This window comes from Aspergillus tanneri (genome assembly GCF_003426965.1).
Source record: "Aspergillus tanneri strain NIH1004 chromosome Unknown AapTan_2_pilon_pilon_pilon, whole genome shotgun sequence".
NCBI classification, from domain to species: Eukaryota; Fungi; Ascomycota; class Eurotiomycetes; order Eurotiales; family Aspergillaceae; genus Aspergillus; species Aspergillus tanneri.
Window position 1 is genome coordinate 3463156 of NW_022984629.1, and position 21838 is coordinate 3484993.

The following is a 21838-nucleotide window of genomic DNA, read 5'->3' on the forward strand; positions in this document are numbered from 1 at the left end:
CTGCTTCGGCGCCAAAAAGACATGCGGCATGTGACGAGTGCAGTAGGTTTTCTTGCAACATGGAACTAAATACTAGGCTCAGAGTACTCACTATGTGTTTGTGGAACAGGGAATCGAAAGTTAAAATGCTCAGGCGAGGCGTCGGGCTGCAGTCGTTGCATAAAGCAGTCTCTCGTCTGCCATTATTCGGTACAGAAACAAATGGGCCGCCCACCAAAGAAGCGGGCACGAGAAGATGAGAACCTTTCCCACCTGGGTCTGTCAGGTAGTGAAGTATGGGCAGATTCGGATAGCTCTCAGTTCACATCTCTGGGGGTAGACATACCCGTCGTACCAGAATCTCTTCCCTTCTGTGCTCCGGTCTACTCCTCCCCGTTTAGTACGCCTCAGGCGTACCCTCACTTGGTATCTACAAGTAATATAGACCACAACCATTCATGGCAACTCGATCATGGAAAGTTCCTGGACCCAGTTCCGGCAACCACTGGGCCATGGCCCGATTTTTCCAGCGTATCGGCTGCAGCATCTAATTCGTTCTCATTGCCGCCAGGCTTACCACAATTGCAGTCTCCTCCCACCTCTCCATCCGACCCGGACTCTTCCGAAGCCCAATGTACATGCCTGTCGTATTTGTATTTATGTCTCAGTCATCTTTCTTCTCTTGCACCCTTCCCTGTCTCCCAGCACACATTGTGTTCACTATTCATCGCAGCCAAGACAGCTCGCGCAGTGATTCGGTGCCAGGCATGCCCGAAGAAGTTTGCCACGGGCCTACAAAATGTCATGTTCACAGGAACTCTGTTGACTGTCATGGGGGATGCCTGGCTGCGCGTGTCCAAAGCTGATGCGGCGGAGCTCGGGAAGCAGGCCGCGCCATCCAGTTATGTATATACAATCAACCAGAATTCCTCGAACCCCGCGGAAAGCTGGAAAGAATGGCTGCGCCAGACTGTTCGAAGTGGGGTTGCTGGCGTGCCAAGCGATCCCGCTGGCGCTGTCCAATGCTCTGGTGCTCCCAGCTTGCTCTCTCTCATCGAAGAAATGGAGGCTCGACAACGACGGTGGCATCAGTCACATCCGCTCCCCCAATCGGAACGTTTAAATGTCTCGCCCGAAGTTCTTGCCAAGCCCTATGATCCACAGAAAGAGCAGGACCTGCTGTGCTTGCGCGTGGTCAAGAGTGCCAGAGAAGTGATTGCAAAATTTGAATTTGAACCTCATGAGTTTCCGGATGGAGTGGGCATATAAGAGTAATCTGCGGGTTCTCTGCTTGAAAATGATCTCTTTCAGAGTTTGATTGGCGTCAAGGTTTAACTAGGATATGTTGGTCCACTGGAAAGTCTGCTTGGGCGTTAGAATGATGATGAGTGATGAGCCTTTTTTAGTCAAATATATATACATAAATATACATACTATAATATTTGCATATATTTTAAAAGATCGATGTCTTCGCGTAGGTCCAGGATATATGTCAGCTAGTTAGATGACTAATATGAGAATCTCATATCTTGAGAGCGATCACCATTTGGGGCCATGCTTGTCGTCTTGTGTTGTGATGAGGGATGGAATACACGTAAGCATGCTTCCAGATGAGTTGATCCATTCCTATTATTCTCAAGACCAAATAAAAGCACCAGGACTAAGAAACCACTGAATCGCCAAGTACAGAATCATCCACGGAAAGACTGATATAGTTACAAGATACCATTATCAAGGAAAGCAGTATTCATAGAGAACATAGCCGAAGCGAGATGAAGGAAAAAGTATTGTGTCGCAAAGGAATTTACTCGTCGTCATCATCATCCACAACGAAGCGGTTCTTCTTCCGGACAGGAGGAGTTCCAGATGCTTCTTCAGGAGACGTTCGCCGCTCTTTCGGTTTTGTGGCCACAGGCTCCTCCTCACCCTCCGCATCCATGTCTTCATCATCCAGGATATCCTCGTCATCATCACCATCCGCAACCTCCAGCTCCTCGTCACTCCCAACGAGGAAGCCATCATCCTCATCGTATTCATCCTCTCTCGTGCGGCCGCGGCGGTCGTAATCTTCCTCGTCATCGGTGTAGATTTCGCCACGACGATTGGCCCTGCGAGGTTTTTTGGCTCGGGGTCTCGTAGTGAGTAGTCCATCGTCATCCTCCAACCCACCAACGGTGAGACCAGCGCCTCCGGTGCGAGAAAAGCCGATGCGCCGGCCACGATCAAGCTCCCGGTCGGCAAGCTGCTGGCGTCGGCGAGCAGCCTTCAATTTCTCCCGTTCCGCAAGCTCCGCCTGTCGTTTGGCGAGTTCGGGGTCCTCCTTTACTTCGATTACGGGCGCCGACCCATCCACCGTCTTCTTGCCACCTCGAGCCGCTGCGGCCAATGACTCCTGGAGACGCTGCACAGCGTCATCGGTCTCCACAGTTGTCGGATAGATAGTGAGCCCGTGGGTCACATGGGAGGTCAACCTGAACACAGAAGATGTTTCTGCAGCCGCTCCTAGATACACGTGAGAGTCCAGTTTTGTCTCATAGTCACCCGCTTTGTTCAGAGGCGCCAACGGCTTCGTTGAAATTCGGTACTGCTCCTTTGGGGTCGATGCCAATTGAAGCGTCATAGAGCCATCTTCCCAACGAATGATTCGAGCGTTCGACTGCAGGAGTGCATCGTTATCCGGGTCGTAGCGCCAGCAGAGAGATGTGGCTGCCGTAGAATATGGAGGTGCGACGTAGTTTTCAGGATTGAATTCTTCCGTTTCCACAGACAAAAAGTGAGGAAACGGCACGGTATAGATCTAGGACCGTCAGTGCAAGTCAACGACGGATTATGCGTCCCGAGTTACAGTCTCCCACATACCTCGCCGTTCGAAGATACCGGCTCAGGCGCTCGACCCAAGCTCAGATCCATAATGTTCACCGTCTCCTGGTACTCGTCCTGGGCCCCATCCTCATAGTCCATCGGCTCCCCTGCCCGATCATATCTGTCCTCATCATCCCCTGAATCAAGATCCTCGTCATCAAGTGTCCGTTTTGGTCGGCTATCGGCAAAGTCAGTGTGCGGTTCCTTTGATTTACAAATCAAACAGAAAGGAAAGACCGAATAACGAGGAAACCATACTCATTATCATCCCCGAGCCCTCCGTCTGATGCGTCTGATCCAAAGAGGTCGGCGTCATCATCCCCATTCACATTGCCCGCGTACGAGCCGGCTGGACTGCTATGCCCTGCGACAAGGGAATTATCATGTTCGCTTCCAGACGGACTCTTAGGTTGACCAGCACCCGTGCTACGTCCTGGACGACGGACCACATCCTCATCGGATGAAGACATAGCAGGCGATCTGTGAACGTGGGCTGCAGGGACAATGTAGATCTGGATATCTAGATAGAGAGATCTGAAATGCGGTCCGCGGAGCTTTGAGGCGGGACTATAGATGATCCATTCCGGACCCAACAGGGCTTAGCGCCGGCAACAGCTGTACGGGGCGAGACCGATACGGAAAGGCAGAATCATGATCCTCCTCTTCATTCATTCATTCATTCTCATTCATTCATTTGCTGTGTCGTATTGATCCTCTCCATTCCATCTCCCTTCTCGCTCACTTCTCCCCCAAATTGCTCTGGTCGGTTGGGACGGGAAGTCATCACCATGGCTACGTTCTTTCAGAGTGTGTAAGTCATCCTGTCACCCATTTCTTTTCCCTCGATCCATGGATTCCTTCACTCCTTGATCCCCCACCTCTTCCTCTCTTGCACTCTGAGACTACAGCATGCGTCTGGAAAAGTAGAAGTCCCAAAAATTTGTCCATTCTGCTTTGTCAATGTTTCTTATTTTCTTATTGATTATCTTTTAATATATAATTACATTTCATCCTGATTCTACCCGCCCCCCCTTTTCTTTCTCTTACTCTCACCCTTAAGTACCTACTGACTCGCCAACTCTAGCCGCCAAGGGTTTGGCCGAGGGGGTAATAACAAGAATAACAACAATGTCCCTAAAATGAATAATGGAAGTCCAGCTCAGCCACCGGCTCCTCAGCACCCTCAGGCGGGATCTGTGCCCAACTCCCCATCTTTCCCTCCCAATCCGTCCGGAGATGGTTCCGCACCTTACGATCCTGATGCCCCCAAATACTTTTTTCAGGAGAAATATGCACCGTTAAATGTGAAGGGTAACTTTTTGACGCTATGCGCTTGTCCTAAGAATGTGGAATTGGGGGAATGGTTGGCCCATCAGAGTGAGCGGCTCTCATAACCTCATTTCTCGTGACTCTTGAATCGCTAACCGGCAATGTTCAATAGTCGTTGAGCAGTATCGATTGCTTCACGGCATGCTCCAAGTCATCCAGGATATCAATACCGTTACTGGCCTTCCCATCTGCAACGAGGCCACGTGCCCCACTATGTCGGCTGGCCGGTAGGTCCAATCACTACGTATGAGCGTTCAGGGGGCTGGTTCCTTGCTAATGTTCTCGAGCTTTCTAGCTTGACATACACCTGGCTTGTAGATGGCCGCGCCGCGAAAATCTCGGCTCCCAAGTTCATTAACCGCGTGGAGAAATGGATTGTTAGCAAGATCCATGACCCCGTCATGTTCCCCACGGACAAAGTCACCGGCATGCCCGAGACCTTTGCAATCCACGAGGCTGGTGGCACAAACCCGTCCAGCCCGGGTATGAATGCCCCTGGAGAGGAGTGGATTGGCAAGTCTAGTGGTTTCCCCCAAACTTTTTACAAGGACTGTCAAGGCATCATGAAACAAATGTTCCGTTGTTACGCTCATCTGTACCATGCGCATTGGCTGAACCCTTTCTGGCACATTAATAAGCATGACATCCTCAACATGTGCTTGTCCACTTCGTTACTGTCGCAAAGTACTACAAGCTTGTTTCGGATAAGGAGATGGAGCCCATGCAGCCACTCATCGACTTGTTTATCAAGCAGCAGCGAATCCCTTCGGAGGCACTGGCAGGTGGCCACTGGGGTCAGCCAAGTTCTAGCTGAGCTAGAGGGCCTATGTTTCTCTCCCTACATTCACCGGCAATGAATTGTCTTCTAACCTGGCGTTGGAAACCTCTTTTTGGTGTCTTACCCCGCGAATGCATGGGAATCGGCGGATGGCATGACCCCGGTTGAGAACTTGAGCATTTAGCATGTAGTGTGAATATTCTTTTCTAGTTACCCCTTGCATATTCCCTTTGTGTCGAGATTTAGTCCAGCGCCTTTTTTTTTTTTTTTTTTGGGCCTAGATAATAAACGCAGTGCATCAACCACTTTCTTCATGGTGAGACTTCATGGTTGGATGGGACCTTTTGATTCTTCCTGGAACTAGCGTGACGTGGAAATGAACCATCGTGGATAACCCCTAACTGAGAATATGAACAATGATTAATCAACACATCTATCCTAGCTGGCAGCACCTCCACCCGTAACTCGAACCTCACGGTGTGCAAGTAGTCTCCCCAAGATAGACCATATCAGGTCAAGGGTTATGAATGAACCCTATCACTATAACTGAGCGTAATCATAGGTCGTAGATTTCCGGTGATCCGATAACAGAAATCGTTAGTTCTAGGCGGTCATATCTGATCTCTGCCAACCTGCATAGTTCTGTTAAAAGGTAGATGGACGGACGGCTTTGTACATTGCCATAGGAATGGGACATATCAAGAATCCTGGACATCCTGTTTAGTCAAGAGGCAAATGAAACCAGAATCGACCAGCTCAAAGGTAGACGCCATCCTGTTCCTGATCATCGTGTGTATTCTGTCGTCGATCCCCTGTTGCAGAGGGGTCCTGTGGCGTAGTCACAGTGCGTTCCTCCTCATTTGTGCCGTTCGCACCGGACGGCGCAGGTTGCGAGCTGCTGTCTTCCTTCGCATCTGTCCTATTCTCTTCCACTTCAATCCACTGCTGGCCCCGGCCTACAATCTCCGCCTTCAGCAGCACGATCCTCTCCGTCATGGACTGCATCACATCCTCATTTTCGACGATGTAACTTTGTAGTTCTCGTTTCTCGTCCTCCGAGTCGCAGGATTCCAAGACAAATCTGTTTAGCTCGTCGTTCGAACGGCGGAGGTGGGAGATGGAGTTTCGGAGTTCTAAGACTTTGGCATAGAGGGCCGAGAGGGGCAACTCCTGGATTGCTTCTGCGAATGCAGACGGCTGGATAGGGATGGATTCTGCCGACATAGTGATGCTTTCTTCTCTCTCTGAGAGGATGAATTGGTAGCCTTGCGCTGCCTTATCGTGACTATCGACACGTGACCCGCCGACACGTGCCTGGCCCAGCGACTCCATTTGGACGATCAGTAGGGATGAAGTCGGAGATGCACGCTGCTGAAATGCAGAAGCAGCAGCTTCGGAGGCAGCCAAGGGCCGTTTGGTCCGGTTGAAAAGGTCTATCTGTGGGAATGGATGAATCGGGATATGCACCATCTTCGGAACAATTGGTCGGCCGGCCGGGACAATCCCGCCTGATTTTCAACGACCGGATTCCGCTGTTCGACATCATCTTCTGATTAAACCTTCCGCCGGTGCTAGACCCCTTGACGAGCTCGTTGTAGCCGGGACTCATCCCGCAGTCGCAGGATATGAGCAATGTGTTCGCCATATCGTGGCGTGTCCCGTGCTCGGGCTTTCGTCCTTCGAGCCTGCTCCAGTCGAGCCCATCGCCGCCGCCGCTCCGCCCCCTCTGTCGCATTTCCTGTCCACCATGGCTTCCAGACAGTGTGTCCAGACGGTCCATCGGCCCAATAAGGCCGTTGTCCTTTGTTTCCTCTCCATCGCCCCCAGCCCGGCGGTTTCTGATTCCCGACATTCGATCGTTTACGAACTCGGGCTATCGACCCGCTCAGTCAGTCCAGCCGATAGAACATGGCGTCAAACCTCGTCCGGATCCCTTTTCCCCAGCTGAGGTGAGTGCGATCTTTGGACGCCGTGCGAAAATAACCCCTCAGATGGGGAACCGCGTCCTCGCGGTGCTACACGGTAGACGCGTTGATGGTACTCTCGACCTAGACCTTCCCAATGACATAGTTTCGGCGGTCCGCCCGTCCAGCCTCCATACTGCCCTGCAGTGGCTCCGCAAGAACTACCCGCTCGACGAGGATGCTGCGATCCTTGCACGCATTGAACGAGAAGAGCAGGAGGAAGAACGGAAGCTTATCCAACGCGCCGAAGACCTTGGCCTGTACAAACCTCAAAGCGGTTCTTACGGAGCCGAGCTGGGAGAATCGAATAACCCCTATGGCCGGAGTATCCTAGAGGAGACCAGGCAGCAGAATGAGGCCCAGATCCTCGCCGAGGAAGAAAAGCGGCGTCAAGAATGGCTTGAAGGTGAGCAACGGGATCGCGAGAAGCTCCAACGCATGGTAGAAAAGAATACAGCGCTACAAAAGTATGAAGAGACGGCCGCCTTGGAAGGTCAGGATCCCATGAGACTATTTATCGGAGTAGCTGAGGTACTGACGGTTTCTAATAGTTCGGGAGCGCGCTGATCCTGCTCAACGTCCTTTCCTCGCCTGGATACAGAAACACCACCTGCGAGCAACAGAGATGGATCTAGACGTTTCTCAGATCTCGACCGTAAGTTTTATTATCATCATTATTTGCTAGTTTTCTATCCCATCCACGTGGATGCTAACGTTCATGTCCTGCCGTTTGACAGAGAAGGCGGTTACTTCCGTCTCTTGCTACCACCATTGTTGTCCTTGGCCTCTGCTATGTCTTTGCAGAGAACTACGAACCCCCAGCTAAATCAGACCGGATGTGGCCCACGGTGCCTCCGGCAGCTGCTACCGTTCTAGCTATTATGGGTGCTAACGTCGGCGTATTTGCTATGTGGCGCTTCTGGCCTCCGGCCTGGAGGATGCTCAATCGCTATTTCATTACCGTTTTCGGCGCCCCCCGTGTGTCTAGCTTGCTTGGAAATATTTTCAGCCATCAGACGTTCCCCCATCTTGGATTCAACATGCTGAGCTTGTGGGTTGTGGGAACTCGACGTGAGCACCTGGAATCCCCCCGGCCCCCGAACTCTCAGTGCCAACTGACATGAAACCTTTTTTTCTATCAAGTCCATGATGATATTGGCCGAGGAAATTTCCTGGCCTTCTATATGGCATCAGGTGTTTTCGCTTCTTTTTGCTCGTTGACGGTCAATGTCCTCAAAGGAAAACTAATGCTCAGTGCTCTTGGAGCTAGCGGAGCAATCGCAGGCATCGTAGGTGCTTTTTGCAACCTTCATTCCGAGTACGTATTTGACCAAGACTCAAACCCGCAGCTTCTAACCTTATCGATGGAACTGTTCTGACTGTTGCCCTCAACCAACAGCGACAAACTCACCATCCCTTTCCTTCCCGCAGAATGGAGAGATGTCATATGCGTTAGTGGATCCACGGTTCTTGCTATCATTGTTATTATGGAGCTCGCCGACTTAGCATTTCCAACATTTGGGAAGCGAGTGGACCACTGGGCTCATCTGAGCGGATATCTTTTTGGAACACTATGGGCTACGGTATACAAAAGGCAGGAAAAGGAGCGACGTACGAAAAAGTCCTGGTTTGAGCGGACATTTCAGAATGGTTGAGATCAGGATTTCATGCCGGACGCTGGCACCTTTGCTTGGGCTCGGATTTCTGGGATGAAGTTCCTCAGATCGACAATGTCTTACTCTGGCCCTTATATTCTTTCTGTGTCTTACTATACACCATTGGCATGTTATGTGCCGTTCTTTGTATTACAAATGAAAATAATACCCACCTTTTCCTATCACCAGTTGGTCATTCTGAGGAAGTCTGGTTCACACCCAAAGATGACTAGTAACCAGTGGTAGAAATTAATCATGTATGGGACTGCCCAATTGGGGCATAGGAAAGATCCTACATCCACTATGTCTCACATTACCTTTCAAGCCAGTGCTGCATGCGATACTGCGGACTCTCTAATATCTTGTTATCCGTGGCAAAACGTGTCTCACATCAACACGTTGGTAGCTTGGAGTACAGTCCAATGTTAAACTGACAATGCTATGTTGAAACCTGGGAAACAAACTTAGATTATCTGAAGTGGTGGACTAGTTCTAGAAGCCCTTTAATGTGAGACTTTTCCCCTTTCTCAAGGTCTATGTCCATTATGCGCCGTCTAAGGGCACTAAGAGCCTGAGGCATCTATTGTGACAGCTAGCGCTTCCCAACTGGGACAGTGAATTGAAGTGACGAAGAACTTCGCCTTGTGTCAAACCTGTCATGCTCGGCCGCATGGTCTCAAATCTGGTTGCGCAAGATTCTGTGACACAAGGCATCTCAGCGATACATAGGTCTTCATACAAACGTGGATGTCCACATCTTATTGTTAGTAGGACTCTTTGAAGAGTCTGCTTTGTAGAGATAGAGAGCCTCTTTATTCGCTTGCAAGATGCCATTGTCCACGAATGCTGTATTGATGGAGTTCAAAGGCAAACAAAGAAACCTTGCTTCTGCGATTGTAAAGCTCAGAAGAGTCTGCCCTCGCTTCTCAGAATCCCCTTTCTTCTTCCTCCCCTCCTCCTTCTACCATCCACCTCATTTTCCGTCTCTTCTGTCTATCCCATTATCTCTTCAGCTTCTAAAGGCCTTCTCCTCCTAAGCTACATTAACCTTATCATCTTATCCAAGCACTCAGTGAGTCTTGAGAGCTGAGGGCTCATCTCACCCTGTTTTCCCTTGCAAGTCAAACTTTTCAATTCAAACTTTGGAGGCTTCCACTGTTCGCCCTTCAATCCATTTCCCTAGACGTTGCAGTCATGCCTTTCAAGATTGACTGTAATACGGCGAAAGAAATGCCAGTCCCTCCCGTCTTCAAGCTCAAGAGAAGCTGCAAAGAGATCAAAATCGTGCAGAAAGCCATGGAAAGCAACACCATCTCCATTACTGACATTGACCAGGCTCTCTCGGACGATGAGACCTTGCATCAATCCCAAGTTAAGGTTCAGACAGATGCGATTGATAACCTAGACGGTTATGGTAGCGATTTTTCTGAAACTACATCAGTAGCATCGGATGACTCAACCGAGCCAGAAGCTAAAGGTGATGAATCCCAGCAGCCCATTCACGATGTTTGTCACCCCTGGGATGTTGTGGATTATCATCTGTATCTTTGTGGGCTTGAGAAGGGTATGGACACACACACGAGGCGCAATGGCATGTACGTGTATGACGGACTCGACTGCCGTCCAGTATGCTACCGTGAGCTCTGCGACAAGGAATCGTTCGATCCCTCCAATATCGGAGACGATCCCAAATTCTTATCTTGGATCTTGCCTATTAGCGACGGGGGCCCTTCTTTCAATGGAAGAAGCTATGTTCTCGGCTTCGATTACAACAGCGGTACTCTTTTCGCCCGTCACTTTGACTGGATGCCCAGTAGGACTGATGACATCTGGTGCGTGTGGGACGATGGATGTACCACATACCGTCTCAGCGTTCCCGACCTATTCAATGTACTGGAGTCAGTTCTCTCTAGCATGGTGCACGTTGGTGGAGGCATTCTCAGCTCTAGCCCTTATTGCTTGGCTGCCACGAGGAGCGATGACCCTGGCTTCGAGATCGTGATTACCATCCTGTTTTGCCAGTGGGTAATAGACTTTGCGGAAATCTTTTTCGACCAGGACGAAGCGAAACGCGACATATTCACGATGCAGCTCACCAACTATATGGAAGAGTGTCGTCTTATCCTGCAGCGGGCCTCATATAGGGCGTGGTTTGCTTCGCGCGACGGTTACACGAAGAATGAATACTCCCGCAAAGCAGCCATCGACAAATATACCAACGACCTTTACACTTTCAGCAAATCCGCCGAGAACGGGAGTTTGAAGGGCAAGTCATGGCGTGCACCAGGCCTGGACACATGTAACCTTCTCCGTCAGAAGGATAGAGTGCGGAGAAGAGAACGGGCCGAGCGACGATTGACCGATCTGTTTACAATTTCCGAGCCTGATTCCCATGCTGAATCTTCTGAAAAGGTGCTGGAGAAAATGTTGGCAAAGGCTGAAGAGAACTTTCAATCAGCTATTGGGTTAGAGACCCCCAGGACACCTTCGCCACGCCTCCTTCATACCAACTCCTTTGCGGGCGATGTCTCAAGCCCTAGATCGCCTGAGATTATCATCGCAGCAAAGGAGCCATCCTTTAATTTTGAGGCCACAGATTACCATAAGATACCACTCCCTCTTCTTCTGGAGCGTACCTTGGAGCTTTTCGAATCTCAGCCGGGTTTGGACACGCCAGAGAACCGTTACCAGTTTGGTGCTTTGTTGACCGGGTTTGGTATTGCTGTCCAACGTAAGCTCATGGAGCACTCCTCATCGGTCTCGAAGTTAGGATATGAGAATAACAGTTGGAAATTGGTTTTACGCTCTTTGGCTGACTCAAAGAGACCAATCGCCCGTCATCGCCTTCTTCCTAGCCCTATTCTGGACTAATAGCCATTGGAATCTGGATTTGCCATTTCGCAAGAAAACGATGCTTAATACCAGCAATGCACTAACCCCAATATTTCCTTTTGCTTTTGTGTTTGTTTGATCCCCAATCCCCCTTTTGTATTATTTAAGATGTTCACCCATAGCCCTGCGAAGTATTTCGATTTCGATTTATTCCTTTTAGGATGTATGAGTATGATACCCTTTTCATATTGACCTCCACTCTTTCTTGTTTCTCCTGCTCCCCCTTTTCTGTTTTTCGTTTTAACTTAACCTGTCTTTCTAGGAAATCTGTCTACTTCTGGTCTGATTTCATCCTGAATATGAATGCCGGCATCCTTGGTCGATGCAATAGGCTTGATCACGGACATATTGTCAACACATCTGTCGTATATTATTGACATTCAGGTCTGGGACATTTTGCGCGGAGATTGATACTGTTGAGACTTGGGTCAAGTCATTCGTCTGTGAGAGCTCGGCACTTGAGTTTTTCTTATACCCACATGCCCATTATCACTTGGTCGAGTATGAGTGTATTGATTGATGTTTTGAGTTAGCATTTGAGAGATTTATCAATGAGGGAGAGGAGAAGGGAGACAATAGGAGGCAATCAAGAACAAAAACAGGGGGAAGGTGATAAAGAAGAGGCCGAAAAACTCCAGGGGCTGGTCCTGGGAGATAGTGCATCAGAGAACTGTACGAGAAGATGGATGTCAGAGAGAGAAGACACGTGCTAGTCATGAGTCACATGAAATGGATAGACAAAATGCATTTTACTTTATGATATCTTCCGCAGTCCTGTAGGATGTACGGACCATGTATGCATTGCATTCTTAGAATAAGGTAAGCTTCAGAGGTATGAGCCGGGCAATATGAATCACATCCAATATGACTCACGCCCCCTTCCCTGATGGCTAAATACCCTTTCTTGTCTTGTGCTCTTAGTACTTATCGATTAAAAAGAAAGAAAATATACCCTGGGAAGAATAACCAAGAATGACGACGGAGACTACAACGCGCTCCGGGACCCGTTTAATCGGGGATTTCGCTCGTGAGGCGTCGCTTGTTTTATACTGAAGCCTTTGAGATTTATCGCACTTCTGGAGCTCTCAATAGTGACAGCAGAAGGTTATTTGACTACAGATCCCTTGGATGTTCATTGCAGTCTAACATACATTGTTGACGTATGGCGGCGACATTTTGTCCTCAATGAGGATATGCTCTAGTTGCATTGCACCATCATGACCTCCGAGGCCGTTTTCATAACAAGTGGACATGTGGATAAGTTTGAAGATTAAATGTGCAAGGACTCCAGGACGGGTGAATTTCTCCGCGCTGATCATCTGATTGAAAATATTTTGGAAGCCAGACTCAAGGGAAACAAGTCTGCGCGAGATATTGATATGAGCTCCAAATGTGGCGGCCAACTGGTTGACTCCAAAAGAATATGAAAGACATTCAAGCCGTAAGACTATCAGATCAAGTGGTCAAGGAATATGAGGGGATTTTGGCAAAGGCATGCTAAGCATTTTTTAGACCATCCCATGGAGATATCGAGATCTGTATGAATAATGACTCTTATTCTTCTTTTATGGCAGTCTGATAACTACGACCGTACAGAACTTGGTGAACTGATCGCCAGGTTTGATATCCGAAATCCAGATGGAAACAATCGGGGCACTCCCACCAACTCCGTTCAACCTAATATTTAAAAAACCACGGGGTCATACTAGCACATCGCCAGGCTATCTACGCCCAGCGATGGCCCAGTGACAATTCTTAAATTTCAGAAAGCTCCGTGGGTGTAACCAGAATGCCATGCCATTTGCTTCAGAACTATTGGCAAATCCTTTCGCAATGAGATTTCTCCCCGCCCCGGTCTACTCCGTGTGAGGGAGTTTCTTCTGGCAGAAATCCAGCATTTTGTGGACCCTGAAGTGGTAAGAAGCATCCAAAGTTTTATGAAATCCAAGAAACCTCCTTGAGTTTCCTAGACCGTTAAACACAGCTTGCAGGAAATACTCGCCTTCAAACTATGACGATTGGAGAAGCTGTCGCAAAGGGAATAGTTGACAATGAAGCATTAGGATACTTTCTTGCCAGAATCTATCTCTTCCTGCTTTGGATTGGCGCTGATAAGACCAAGCTACGTTTCCGCCAACATATGACCAATGAAATGGCTCATTACGCCACTGTTAAGATGCAGAGCTATTAACCTCGTATAGAAGGATAGAGTGTGTTAGGTGTGCGGATCGAAGCGCCTATGATTGAAGAGAACGGGAGAATCACTGGTTGTTCGAGAGCCTTGAGTAGAGCCGCTGAAGGCTGAGGAGTGGCAGGTCGATATCAACAAGGCAAAACTCGGTCCAACTTTCAGGGAAATGCCAAGTTAGCTCGAGGCAGCATTCAAACCCTTGGTCAATCCGAACGCGAAACGCTTTCTGGTGCCCTAAGAGAGCATGGCTATATTACAGTCAAGTTCCCGGCTTACCTGAGAGCATAGTGACGGTGTCTCAGGACCTCATCGATTTTGAAAAACGAACCAGGGTGGAGAATATGCGCGAATGCACACCATATATAATCGAGCCATCCTTTAGAATTGGGCGGATTCTCCATAGCCTTCTGGAACATGTTTATTGGCATCGGCTAGATGATGTTGCTCGTGCTGTAAGCGAACTCGAGAACTTTTGCGATGGATTTCTATGCTAATGTATCGTCTAGGTACTGTCGCTTCGTCTTTCGGTTGCAGCTATAAAGGTGTTGATTGTCCCTCTAGCAAACCAGCCCAGTTTCCTTCCAATTATCCGAAATGTGTCGCAGCGTCTCCGGCAGCTCGGACTATCCTGCCCTTGATAGTAGTGCGAGCATTGGCAAGCGTTACCTCGGAACGATGAACTGGGCGTACCACTCGGTATCACGATTAACTTCGATACACCCAAAGATGGCACCGTCACATTGCGGGAGAGGGACAGCACTCAGCAAGTCTGAGCCTCACAAGCGGACATTCTCGGAGCCATCAGGAATCTCGTTGACAATGCAGAAACTTGGGACGGCGTGTTCACGAGGCTCCTCGAGTTCCTCGGTTAGACTGGAGACAACTAAGTTAGGATTGTTCAATGGAAAGGCAGACTACCTCCAGCGTATACTAGATGGCACACGAGCTGGATCAGTGGCGGTGGAAGTGGACTCGATGACCTTTCCAGCGAGTCATTATTGGCCAATAGATGTGGATCAGATCTGGGCAGAGTCATTTCTTCCATGAATCGGCAGGAGGATGCTCGTCATGTCCTTGAAGCTGGGAAGAATACAGAGGATGATGGTGGTGGTGGATCGAAGTACTGGGTACCTAAAGGGTGACCTGGTCAGCAGAGAGGAACTGCCCCTCGTCGTCGGTCCACCTCGTGTCACTGGTACATCGACCAGGGGGAGTTGTGTATGTTTATTATGAATTCTGATCTGATTTGATCTGAATTTCTGCCTTGCTCTTTATTACAATTTTATTTTTACTTTTATTTATTCTTCTAAACCTCAATTTTTCTCCCTCATTCTTCCCATTTCGTCTGTCTCTCTCTCTCTTTCCTTGACAGTCCTTTCCTCTCATTCCTTTCCTTGAATTTCTCTCTTTTCTTTCCCCCTCTCCCTTTCCTTCTCTCTTCTAACCCCTTCCCTACATCTTCGTTCGTTATCCTCGTGGCCTTCTGAACAATGGCCGAACAGCTCGATTCGGGTAAGCACTCTCATTTGCTCTCTTTGTTTCGTTCTGAGTCTTGTCGTCGGTTGCTGACATCGTCGTTGCTGGTGCATTATTAAAGGCGCTGCCCTCAAGCAAACTTCCGACTCACGCGCCCAGGTTGACGTAATCTGCGGCCCTCTGATCAACTTCAAGAATATGGATATCACGCCTACTTCCTCGCTTTGGCGTGGCAGCGTGTTGATTGTCACGAAGCCTCATCAGACTGCGCCGCAGCTGCTCTTGCGCCAGGCCGGCCCTGTCGGAGACAACGTGACGGCCCTTGCGACCGCATCTCCGCGCCAGGAGGTTGCCATTGACGCTCTCCGTCTCTACGAGGACCCCGGAAAAGCTTTCTGGCGCTTCTCGATCGCCATCGCCGTCGAGGCCTACGAGTCGCGCTGGGAGTACAGAATACCTGGCTTCCGGTATGCGGACGGCCCCGACGTTGCGGTCCCCTGGGATTTTGTTGTCCCCTCCGTGACCCAGTCCATGCGCCTGATGTTTCACTCCTGCAACGGCTTCTCGGTGGGAACGGATATGGATGCGTGGCTTGGTCCAAGTCTGTGGAACGATGTGTTACGGGTACATGCGCAGAAACCCTTCCACGCCATGATCGGTGGAGGCGACCAGCTCTACAATGATGGCATCCGAGTGACTGGCCCCCTGAAGCCGTGGACCGCCATTAGCAACCCGCACAAGAGACGCACGCACAGCTTCGACAACGCCATGCGTGCTGCATGCGACGATTATTACTATGCAAACTACATCCGGTGGTACTCGACCGAGCCGTTCAAGGCGGCCAACGGACGCATCCCCCAGATTAATATCTGGGACGACCACGACATTATCGATGGCTTCGGCTCCTACACCGACCACTTCATGCGTTGCTCCGTCTTCCGCGGCATTGGAGGGGTCGCTTTCAAATACTACTGCTTGTTCCAACATCACATCTCGCCCCCCAAGTCCACCTACACCACCGACGCCCCGCAGACCATGAAGGCCGTCAATGGCACAGCCGGGGCCGATCCCCGACAGCTCGAGAATACCTTTGTGCTGGAGGGCCAGCCCGAGGATGACAGTTGGATCATTGGTCGACACCCGGGACCCTACGTGGAGGAACGAAGCCGGAATCTCTACATGCGCCTAGGCAAACGGATTGCCTTCATTGGCGTGGATGCTCGCACCGAACGAACACGCCACCAGGTGAACTACCCGGAAACGTACGACGACATCTTCGCGCGGCTGGAACGGGAGGTGTCCGCCGCCAACGGGGACATCAAACATTTGGTGGTGCTTTTGGGGGTGCCCATCGCTTATCCCCGTCTGGCTTGGTTGGAGAATATTCTCAGCTCACCCCTGATTGCCCCCGTTCGCTTGCTCAACAAGCGGTTCGGGTTTGCTGGGGGCTTCTTCAACCAGTTCGATGGCCAAGTGGATCTCCTGGACGACCTGGACGACCACTACACCGCGCGCCAGCACAAGAAAGAGCGCCGGATTTTCGTTCAGCGCCTCCAGGATTTCTCCAAGGCGCATTCGGTTCGTGTGACGATTCTGGGCGGTGATGTGCATCTGGCCGCCATCGGACGCTTCTATTCGAATCCCAAACTGGGCCTCCAGAGTGAGAATGACGCGCGATACATGGTCAATATCGTGAGCAGTGCCATCACCAACAAGCCACCCCCCAAGGCCGTCGCCAACCTTCTGGCCCGGAGGAACAAGATCCATCACCTTGATTCAGACACCGACGAAACCCTCATGGATTTCTTTGACCGACAGCCCGGAGGCCAGGAAAAGGGAGCCTCGTGGAATAAAGTGACCATGCCGTCGCGAAACTATGCGTGCATCACCGAGGTCGACCCGGCGACCCCCGATAGCAATGGTTCTGAGCCACAGAACAGCAGTGCGGTTGACCCCTTGCCAAAGGACGGTCACTCACCACTACACAAAGCCGAAGCCGAAGCCGGGGCATCTTACTCGTCCGCGGATGGATTCAGCAACAACAGCGGCTGGTATGGCGGCTTGGATGTGGCTATCCGTGTGGAAATCGACCCGCAGAACCGTGAAGGGGTAACGGAGGGTTATGGATTTAGCAGTATGTTCCCCCCTTAGACCATCGCGACAAGGCTAATATTGAATGTAGTTCCCGCATTGAAATATATCGCGGTGCAGGACAGCACGCGCCGGGGTTCACGCGTGCGTTCGTTGCGTCCGCGTTCGTCGCAGTCGCAGGCGCAGTCGAAGGCGACTCGTCCTCAGACCGCTACTTAGCCATTGGGCCTATCCGTGTATTGTTGTGTGTGTTTTCCGTCAGTCTTCCAGAGGACTTGTTATACTATATCATATATCCCCCAGTTGTATATTCACCATATTTGTAATGAAATAATTGACTATGGCTGGCTGTATCCGTAGCTCTGCTTCTCTCTACATGCCTAATAGAGAATCCCAGTCGCACGAGGGATTTAATGTAGTTTTCCTTCCCTTACATTCGAGGCGATCGGGAAAAAGGCTACTGACACCCAGCGTTGTACGTGATATCTTTTGGCATCTCTCTTCCACTGCTCGCAAAGACCACCTATCTCTCTATATCCCGGTCGTGATGGAGGTTCTCATGGACAAAAACACTGAACATTCTCCCCCTCGATATGCAGAGATCTTTGAACGATTAAGTACCCAAGAAGGGGAGGGGCTGAGTCGACTGGGCTACAAACAAGAGTTTCATCGGAACCGCTCCATGGTCACCCTGCTATTCCGGGTCCTATCCATCGCAGCCATTCCATACGGTGAAGGAGGTCCTCTGATGACAGCCATCTACGACGGTGGTCCACTGTCCATCTTTTTCGGCTGGATCGTCGTCTGTATTCTGGACGAAAGCATAGCCCTGTCCCTGGCCGAATTGGCAATCGCGATATCCCACGTCGGCCGGACCCTATCACTGGACCTTTAAGGCTCCTCCAAGTCGGTCCTCTCGTATATCAATGGCTGGGTCTCGCTCGTGGGAAAGTGTACCATCACCTTGCCGTCAATTTGGGCTTGACCTCGCTGGTGACGGCTCGGTCGCTCTGTATCACCCAAGCTGGAACGCCACCAGCCACCAGTCGCTATTGATCGTCTATGCCATCTGTCTATTAACCTTCTTCGTCTGTACCTTCGCCAATCGGTTCCTGCCCCGCGTCGACATCCTCTGTGCCACCTAGACGGTGCTCGTCATCCCCGTCATCCTCGTCGCTCTCTCCATCACCGCCGACGCGGGCAGACACAATGCCTCCTACGCCCTGGGCCATTTCGACCCGACCCTCTCCGGATGGCAGGACTTTTCCTTCTTCATCGACCTTCTTCCCCCGGCGTATACCTTCTCCGCCATCGGGATGGTCACCTCCATGGCCGAGGAGTGCGCCCAGTGCCCCTGGGCACGGATCTGGTCGCGCATCGATCCTCATCTCAGCGTCCCAGTCTCATCATTTGCCCTCGTGACTCTCGTCCAGATGCTCCTCGGTCTAACCAATCTCGGCAGTTCCAGCGCCTTCACAGCGTTCGTCTCCGTCGGAGTCATCAGTCTGGCCGTCGCTTACGCCATCACCATCGCGTTGAGTCTGCTCGACCGTCGGAGGGAAGTGTTACGCGCGCGTTGGACCTGTGGTCCTGTCATAAGTCCCCTCGTTAACTTCGTTGCACTCGGCTGGATCCTCTTCAACCTCGCCCGTCCTGTTCAGTATGCCCACCGTTCTGCCGGTTATGACCGTCTCGATGAATTATGCGGCGGTGGTTTTTGCCGGGATGATGGCGATTTCGGTAGTGTGGTATGTCGTGTTTGCAGGGAAATGTAAGTATCCCCGTCCTCTATACTTCTTATCAGCCTTTGGATGTCTGCTGACTCTTCTCTGTCGGGATAAAAGCATACAAGGTTCCGCCTGTGTCAGATAGTTTTTGGTATTGTCTTTGCTAATATATATCGGTTACGTAGAGGAAGGGGAAGGGAATGGGAATGAGTCAAGTCATAATGCATATGAATTTGTTCACTTCTGACTTGGGCCGATTATTGTAGTCTACATTCTTTAGTGATAGGCAGGAGAATTCATGTGAAATTCAGAGCAAGTAGACTGTAGTATTAGAGCGGAACAAACAGTATACCTATCTTCTATGTCAGATAAATTTGACATTCAATTCAGTTCAACACCAACCCTATAATATACTACAACGGATTCGAATCATCATCCTGATACTCCATTCCTCCCAGCAGTCCCTTGGACCGCCGCTTCCGGGGAACTCCTTCATTCGGCATGCGTCGCTGTCCCGACATAACGTAGTTAACAGACGCAGACATATCCGACGGTCGTCGTCGTCGCACCACCTGGTAACCCTTATCCAGTTCGATCTCCACCACACATCGCACCTTCAGTGCACTGACGGCCGGCCACACCCCCCGCTCGCCTTTCAGGATCCAATGGTCCAAGCTCTCCTTGGTCGGGTTCTGGAATAGCTTGGTGAAGTCGCCCAGTGACAGGTCGGGAACAAGAGTCAGATTGGGTCCCGGGATCGTCTCCTCGATGAGGAGCCGCGCGAGCATCTGAGGAAGAAGACCGACGTAGTTCAACTGTTTCAGGCGGTGTCTGATTTCGAGCAGCACCAGGCGCATCAAGGTCCGTGTAATGTTCCACTGGCCCATGGGACGTCGGTCGAGAAGGTCCAGATCCGACCGAAGAAACGGAACGAGGTATGGCCGCGCCTGCGACACAATGAAGTTATTGACGTTGAATAACTCGGCAATCCGGGTGAGGGGTGATTCTCTCTCGTCATATTGGGCATGCCGCCATGGATGAAATGTAACATCCTGCGCATACGTCCAGGGGACAATCGAGCCGGTTTCATCTTTACAATAGATCGTGACTGGCTGGTAAAGAGAGTTGGTCGATACATTCGAGGCCACTGCAGCGGACCAAATCAACTAAAGCTCTTTATTAGCACACCTCTTCAGTAGAAAGGGCAAGGGGATAGACATACTACGTTCGGTGCAGTTAGGTAATTCAATAAATTCGGAGCTCCCGTCTTACTCGACGTGACCACTGTAATGTTAAGGATGCGCTTAGACCGAGCATATGCCTCTTCGAAAGTCAGATCACCGAGGTTGGCTCGAACGCATTCTTCAAGAACCTCTGTATCAAAAAAGTACCCTTTTTGCGCATACCGCTTGATCCGTCGAAGGAGAGTCCACAACCAGTTGTCTCGCAGCAATCGCCCGCTGCTTCCGCCGGAGGCTCCCCTCCATCGTCGACGGTCAAAGGCGGTTAAATCAATGCCATCTCCATTGAGGAAGGTCAATAATTCATCCTCGGTATGGACCCCAACAAGAGCAGCAATAAGGGCCCCTGTGGCTGTTCCCGTAATGATCCTGGGCAAAAGGCCCTGCAGGTGCAAAGCCTTCACCACGCCCAAATGACACAACCCAAAAATCGATCCGCCTTGAAGGAGCAATGTCGTCCGCCCGAACGCCTGACGTGTATCGTGCAACAGCTCGAGCTTTGCTTGGGAAGTAAAGCCGCTTTCGTGAACTGGGGCCGTCTCTAGGCTCGTTACATACTCGATGGCAAGAGCAACTTCGGTGATGTAGTCGCTGATCAAGCTTTTGGTGCCGATATAGGAATGGAGGAAAAGCTTCCGCGACGTGATATTGCCCAGATGCGCACTAGTCCGGACCGAAGGAGGTTGGCCAAAGTCAGGATGTCATCATTCCGTCTGGCAGTCATAAGAGCATCCAGTCTTCCCATGATGAGCCGATAATCATAGTGGCGACTTGCTGCATTCTGGCGCCTATGTCCACGATCTAATATTAGTGCTACCGACATTCAAGCTTGTCTGTAGTGAATCTGACCATATGTCCATGCTGAGGAGCTCATCCAGCTCATACGCGGCCTGTTCCCAGTCTTCATACCTCTCTGCTGAGGCCAAGGTACGTCGCAGCTTTTTCTTAGAGTTTGATCCCCACCATGAGAGTAGCCTCTGTCCGAAGCCCAACACGTATTGATATACAATGTTAGCCCAACCGCATTGCCAATACGCATAGAAATATATGACGTATTTACGTACAGCCTTCCAGAACTGCGCGACATCCAGAATCATGTTAAAAATAGCAGCAAATACACCGCCCATCGCCTTCCAGGACTCCATCTTGATCGTGAGCGCTGATGAGAGCTTAGGGGAATAACGACGCAGGAAGGCACACGTGGGAGTGGGGCATTCTTCACATGCTCAAGCGGAGTGTGATCGATAGCGTCGGATTTGGGATGGACATGAGTGAAGTAAATACTGGCTGAAGCAAGCCACTGGCAGAAAGATGGAAAGTGGTAGCTAAAGGGCGGTCGGTAGATGGGAACAAGTGGAACCACTGTGTTGTATCCAGTACCTGTCTCCAGAGTTACTATGATACCGATATGGAGGTACTAGGTACCAATAACCAGTATGATCCCTATTCACTTTCTACAAGCTTCTCACTGAGGGAAGGTGGAATGTTCTTGCAATAGAACCATGTCCAAAACTCCAAAAACAAAAAAGAAATTGGATTGCTCATAGAAAGCTGAATATTTTTTTTCTACACACCACTTCCCAAGGTGAGGAGAGCCATATCCGTGGACACGTTAAGGGGCATTTGAATTCCATGGTCCTTGTTTTGCTTTAA

The 21838-nt window shown here is 50.4% G+C and overlaps 11 protein-coding genes across 11 annotated transcripts; 8 read left to right on the plus strand and 3 right to left on the minus strand.

Annotated features, from left to right (window-relative positions):
- Nucleotides 1–201: 201 nt before the first annotated feature.
- ATNIH1004_001117 (Zn(II)2Cys6 transcription factor rglT) lies at nt 202–1248 on the plus strand (the record flags this gene model as incomplete). Its single annotated transcript, XM_033565817.1, has 1 exon — nt 202–1248. One exon carries the CDS (start codon nt 202–204, stop codon nt 1246–1248), a length of 1047 nt encoding a protein of 348 aa, XP_033431574.1.
- A 535-nt stretch (nt 1249–1783) lies between these two features.
- On the minus strand, nt 1784–3311 carry ATNIH1004_001118 (Paf1-complex subunit LEO1; the record flags this gene model as incomplete). The annotated part of the gene is made up of 3 exons (XM_033565818.1): nt 1784–2776; nt 2839–3019; nt 3100–3311. 3 exons carry the CDS (start codon nt 3309–3311, stop codon nt 1784–1786), a joined length of 1386 nt encoding a protein of 461 aa, XP_033431575.1.
- Nucleotides 3312–3980: 669 nt separating this feature from the next.
- Nucleotides 3981–5437, plus strand: ATNIH1004_001119 (Mob1/phocein family protein; the record flags this gene model as incomplete). The annotated part of the gene is made up of 4 exons (XM_033565819.1): nt 3981–4218; nt 4283–4397; nt 4466–4854; nt 5391–5437. The coding sequence occupies 4 exons, from the start codon at nt 3981–3983 to the stop codon at nt 5435–5437; spliced, it is 789 nt and encodes a 262-aa protein (XP_033431576.1).
- A 267-nt stretch (nt 5438–5704) lies between these two features.
- On the minus strand, nt 5705–6800 carry ATNIH1004_001120 (uncharacterized protein; the record flags this gene model as incomplete). The annotated part of the gene is made up of 2 exons (XM_033565820.1): nt 5705–6381; nt 6449–6800. 2 exons carry the CDS (start codon nt 6798–6800, stop codon nt 5705–5707), a joined length of 1029 nt encoding a protein of 342 aa, XP_033431577.1.
- Nucleotides 6801–6856: 56 nt separating this feature from the next.
- ATNIH1004_001121 (rhomboid protease PCP1) lies at nt 6857–8567 on the plus strand (the record flags this gene model as incomplete). Its single annotated transcript, XM_033565821.1, has 6 exons — nt 6857–6897; nt 6975–7405; nt 7464–7567; nt 7650–7983; nt 8056–8230; nt 8312–8567. 6 exons carry the CDS (start codon nt 6857–6859, stop codon nt 8565–8567), a joined length of 1341 nt encoding a protein of 446 aa, XP_033431578.1.
- Nucleotides 8568–9761: 1194 nt separating this feature from the next.
- On the plus strand, nt 9762–11438 carry ATNIH1004_001122 (uncharacterized protein; the record flags this gene model as incomplete). The annotated part of the gene is made up of 1 exon (XM_033565822.1): nt 9762–11438. One exon carries the CDS (start codon nt 9762–9764, stop codon nt 11436–11438), a length of 1677 nt encoding a protein of 558 aa, XP_033431579.1.
- Nucleotides 11439–14244: 2806 nt separating this feature from the next.
- On the plus strand, nt 14245–14697 carry ATNIH1004_001123 (uncharacterized protein; the record flags this gene model as incomplete). Its single annotated transcript, XM_033565823.1, has 1 exon — nt 14245–14697. One exon carries the CDS (start codon nt 14245–14247, stop codon nt 14695–14697), a length of 453 nt encoding a protein of 150 aa, XP_033431580.1.
- Nucleotides 14698–15140: 443 nt separating this feature from the next.
- ATNIH1004_001124 (uncharacterized protein) lies at nt 15141–17436 on the plus strand (the record flags this gene model as incomplete). The annotated part of the gene is made up of 3 exons (XM_033565824.1): nt 15141–15162; nt 15248–17260; nt 17309–17436. The coding sequence occupies 3 exons, from the start codon at nt 15141–15143 to the stop codon at nt 17434–17436; spliced, it is 2163 nt and encodes a 720-aa protein (XP_033431581.1).
- A 121-nt stretch (nt 17437–17557) lies between these two features.
- ATNIH1004_001125 (uncharacterized protein) lies at nt 17558–18112 on the plus strand (the record flags this gene model as incomplete). The annotated part of the gene is made up of 1 exon (XM_033565825.1): nt 17558–18112. The coding sequence occupies one exon, from the start codon at nt 17558–17560 to the stop codon at nt 18110–18112; it is 555 nt and encodes a 184-aa protein (XP_033431582.1).
- A 31-nt stretch (nt 18113–18143) lies between these two features.
- Nucleotides 18144–18992, plus strand: ATNIH1004_001126 (uncharacterized protein; the record flags this gene model as incomplete). The annotated part of the gene is made up of 2 exons (XM_033565826.1): nt 18144–18305; nt 18363–18992. 2 exons carry the CDS (start codon nt 18144–18146, stop codon nt 18990–18992), a joined length of 792 nt encoding a protein of 263 aa, XP_033431583.1.
- A 365-nt stretch (nt 18993–19357) lies between these two features.
- On the minus strand, nt 19358–21330 carry ATNIH1004_001127 (uncharacterized protein; the record flags this gene model as incomplete). The annotated part of the gene is made up of 5 exons (XM_033565827.1): nt 19358–20110; nt 20167–20785; nt 20860–20973; nt 21035–21162; nt 21250–21330. 5 exons carry the CDS (start codon nt 21328–21330, stop codon nt 19358–19360), a joined length of 1695 nt encoding a protein of 564 aa, XP_033431584.1.
- Between the last annotated feature and the right edge of the window lie 508 nt (nt 21331–21838).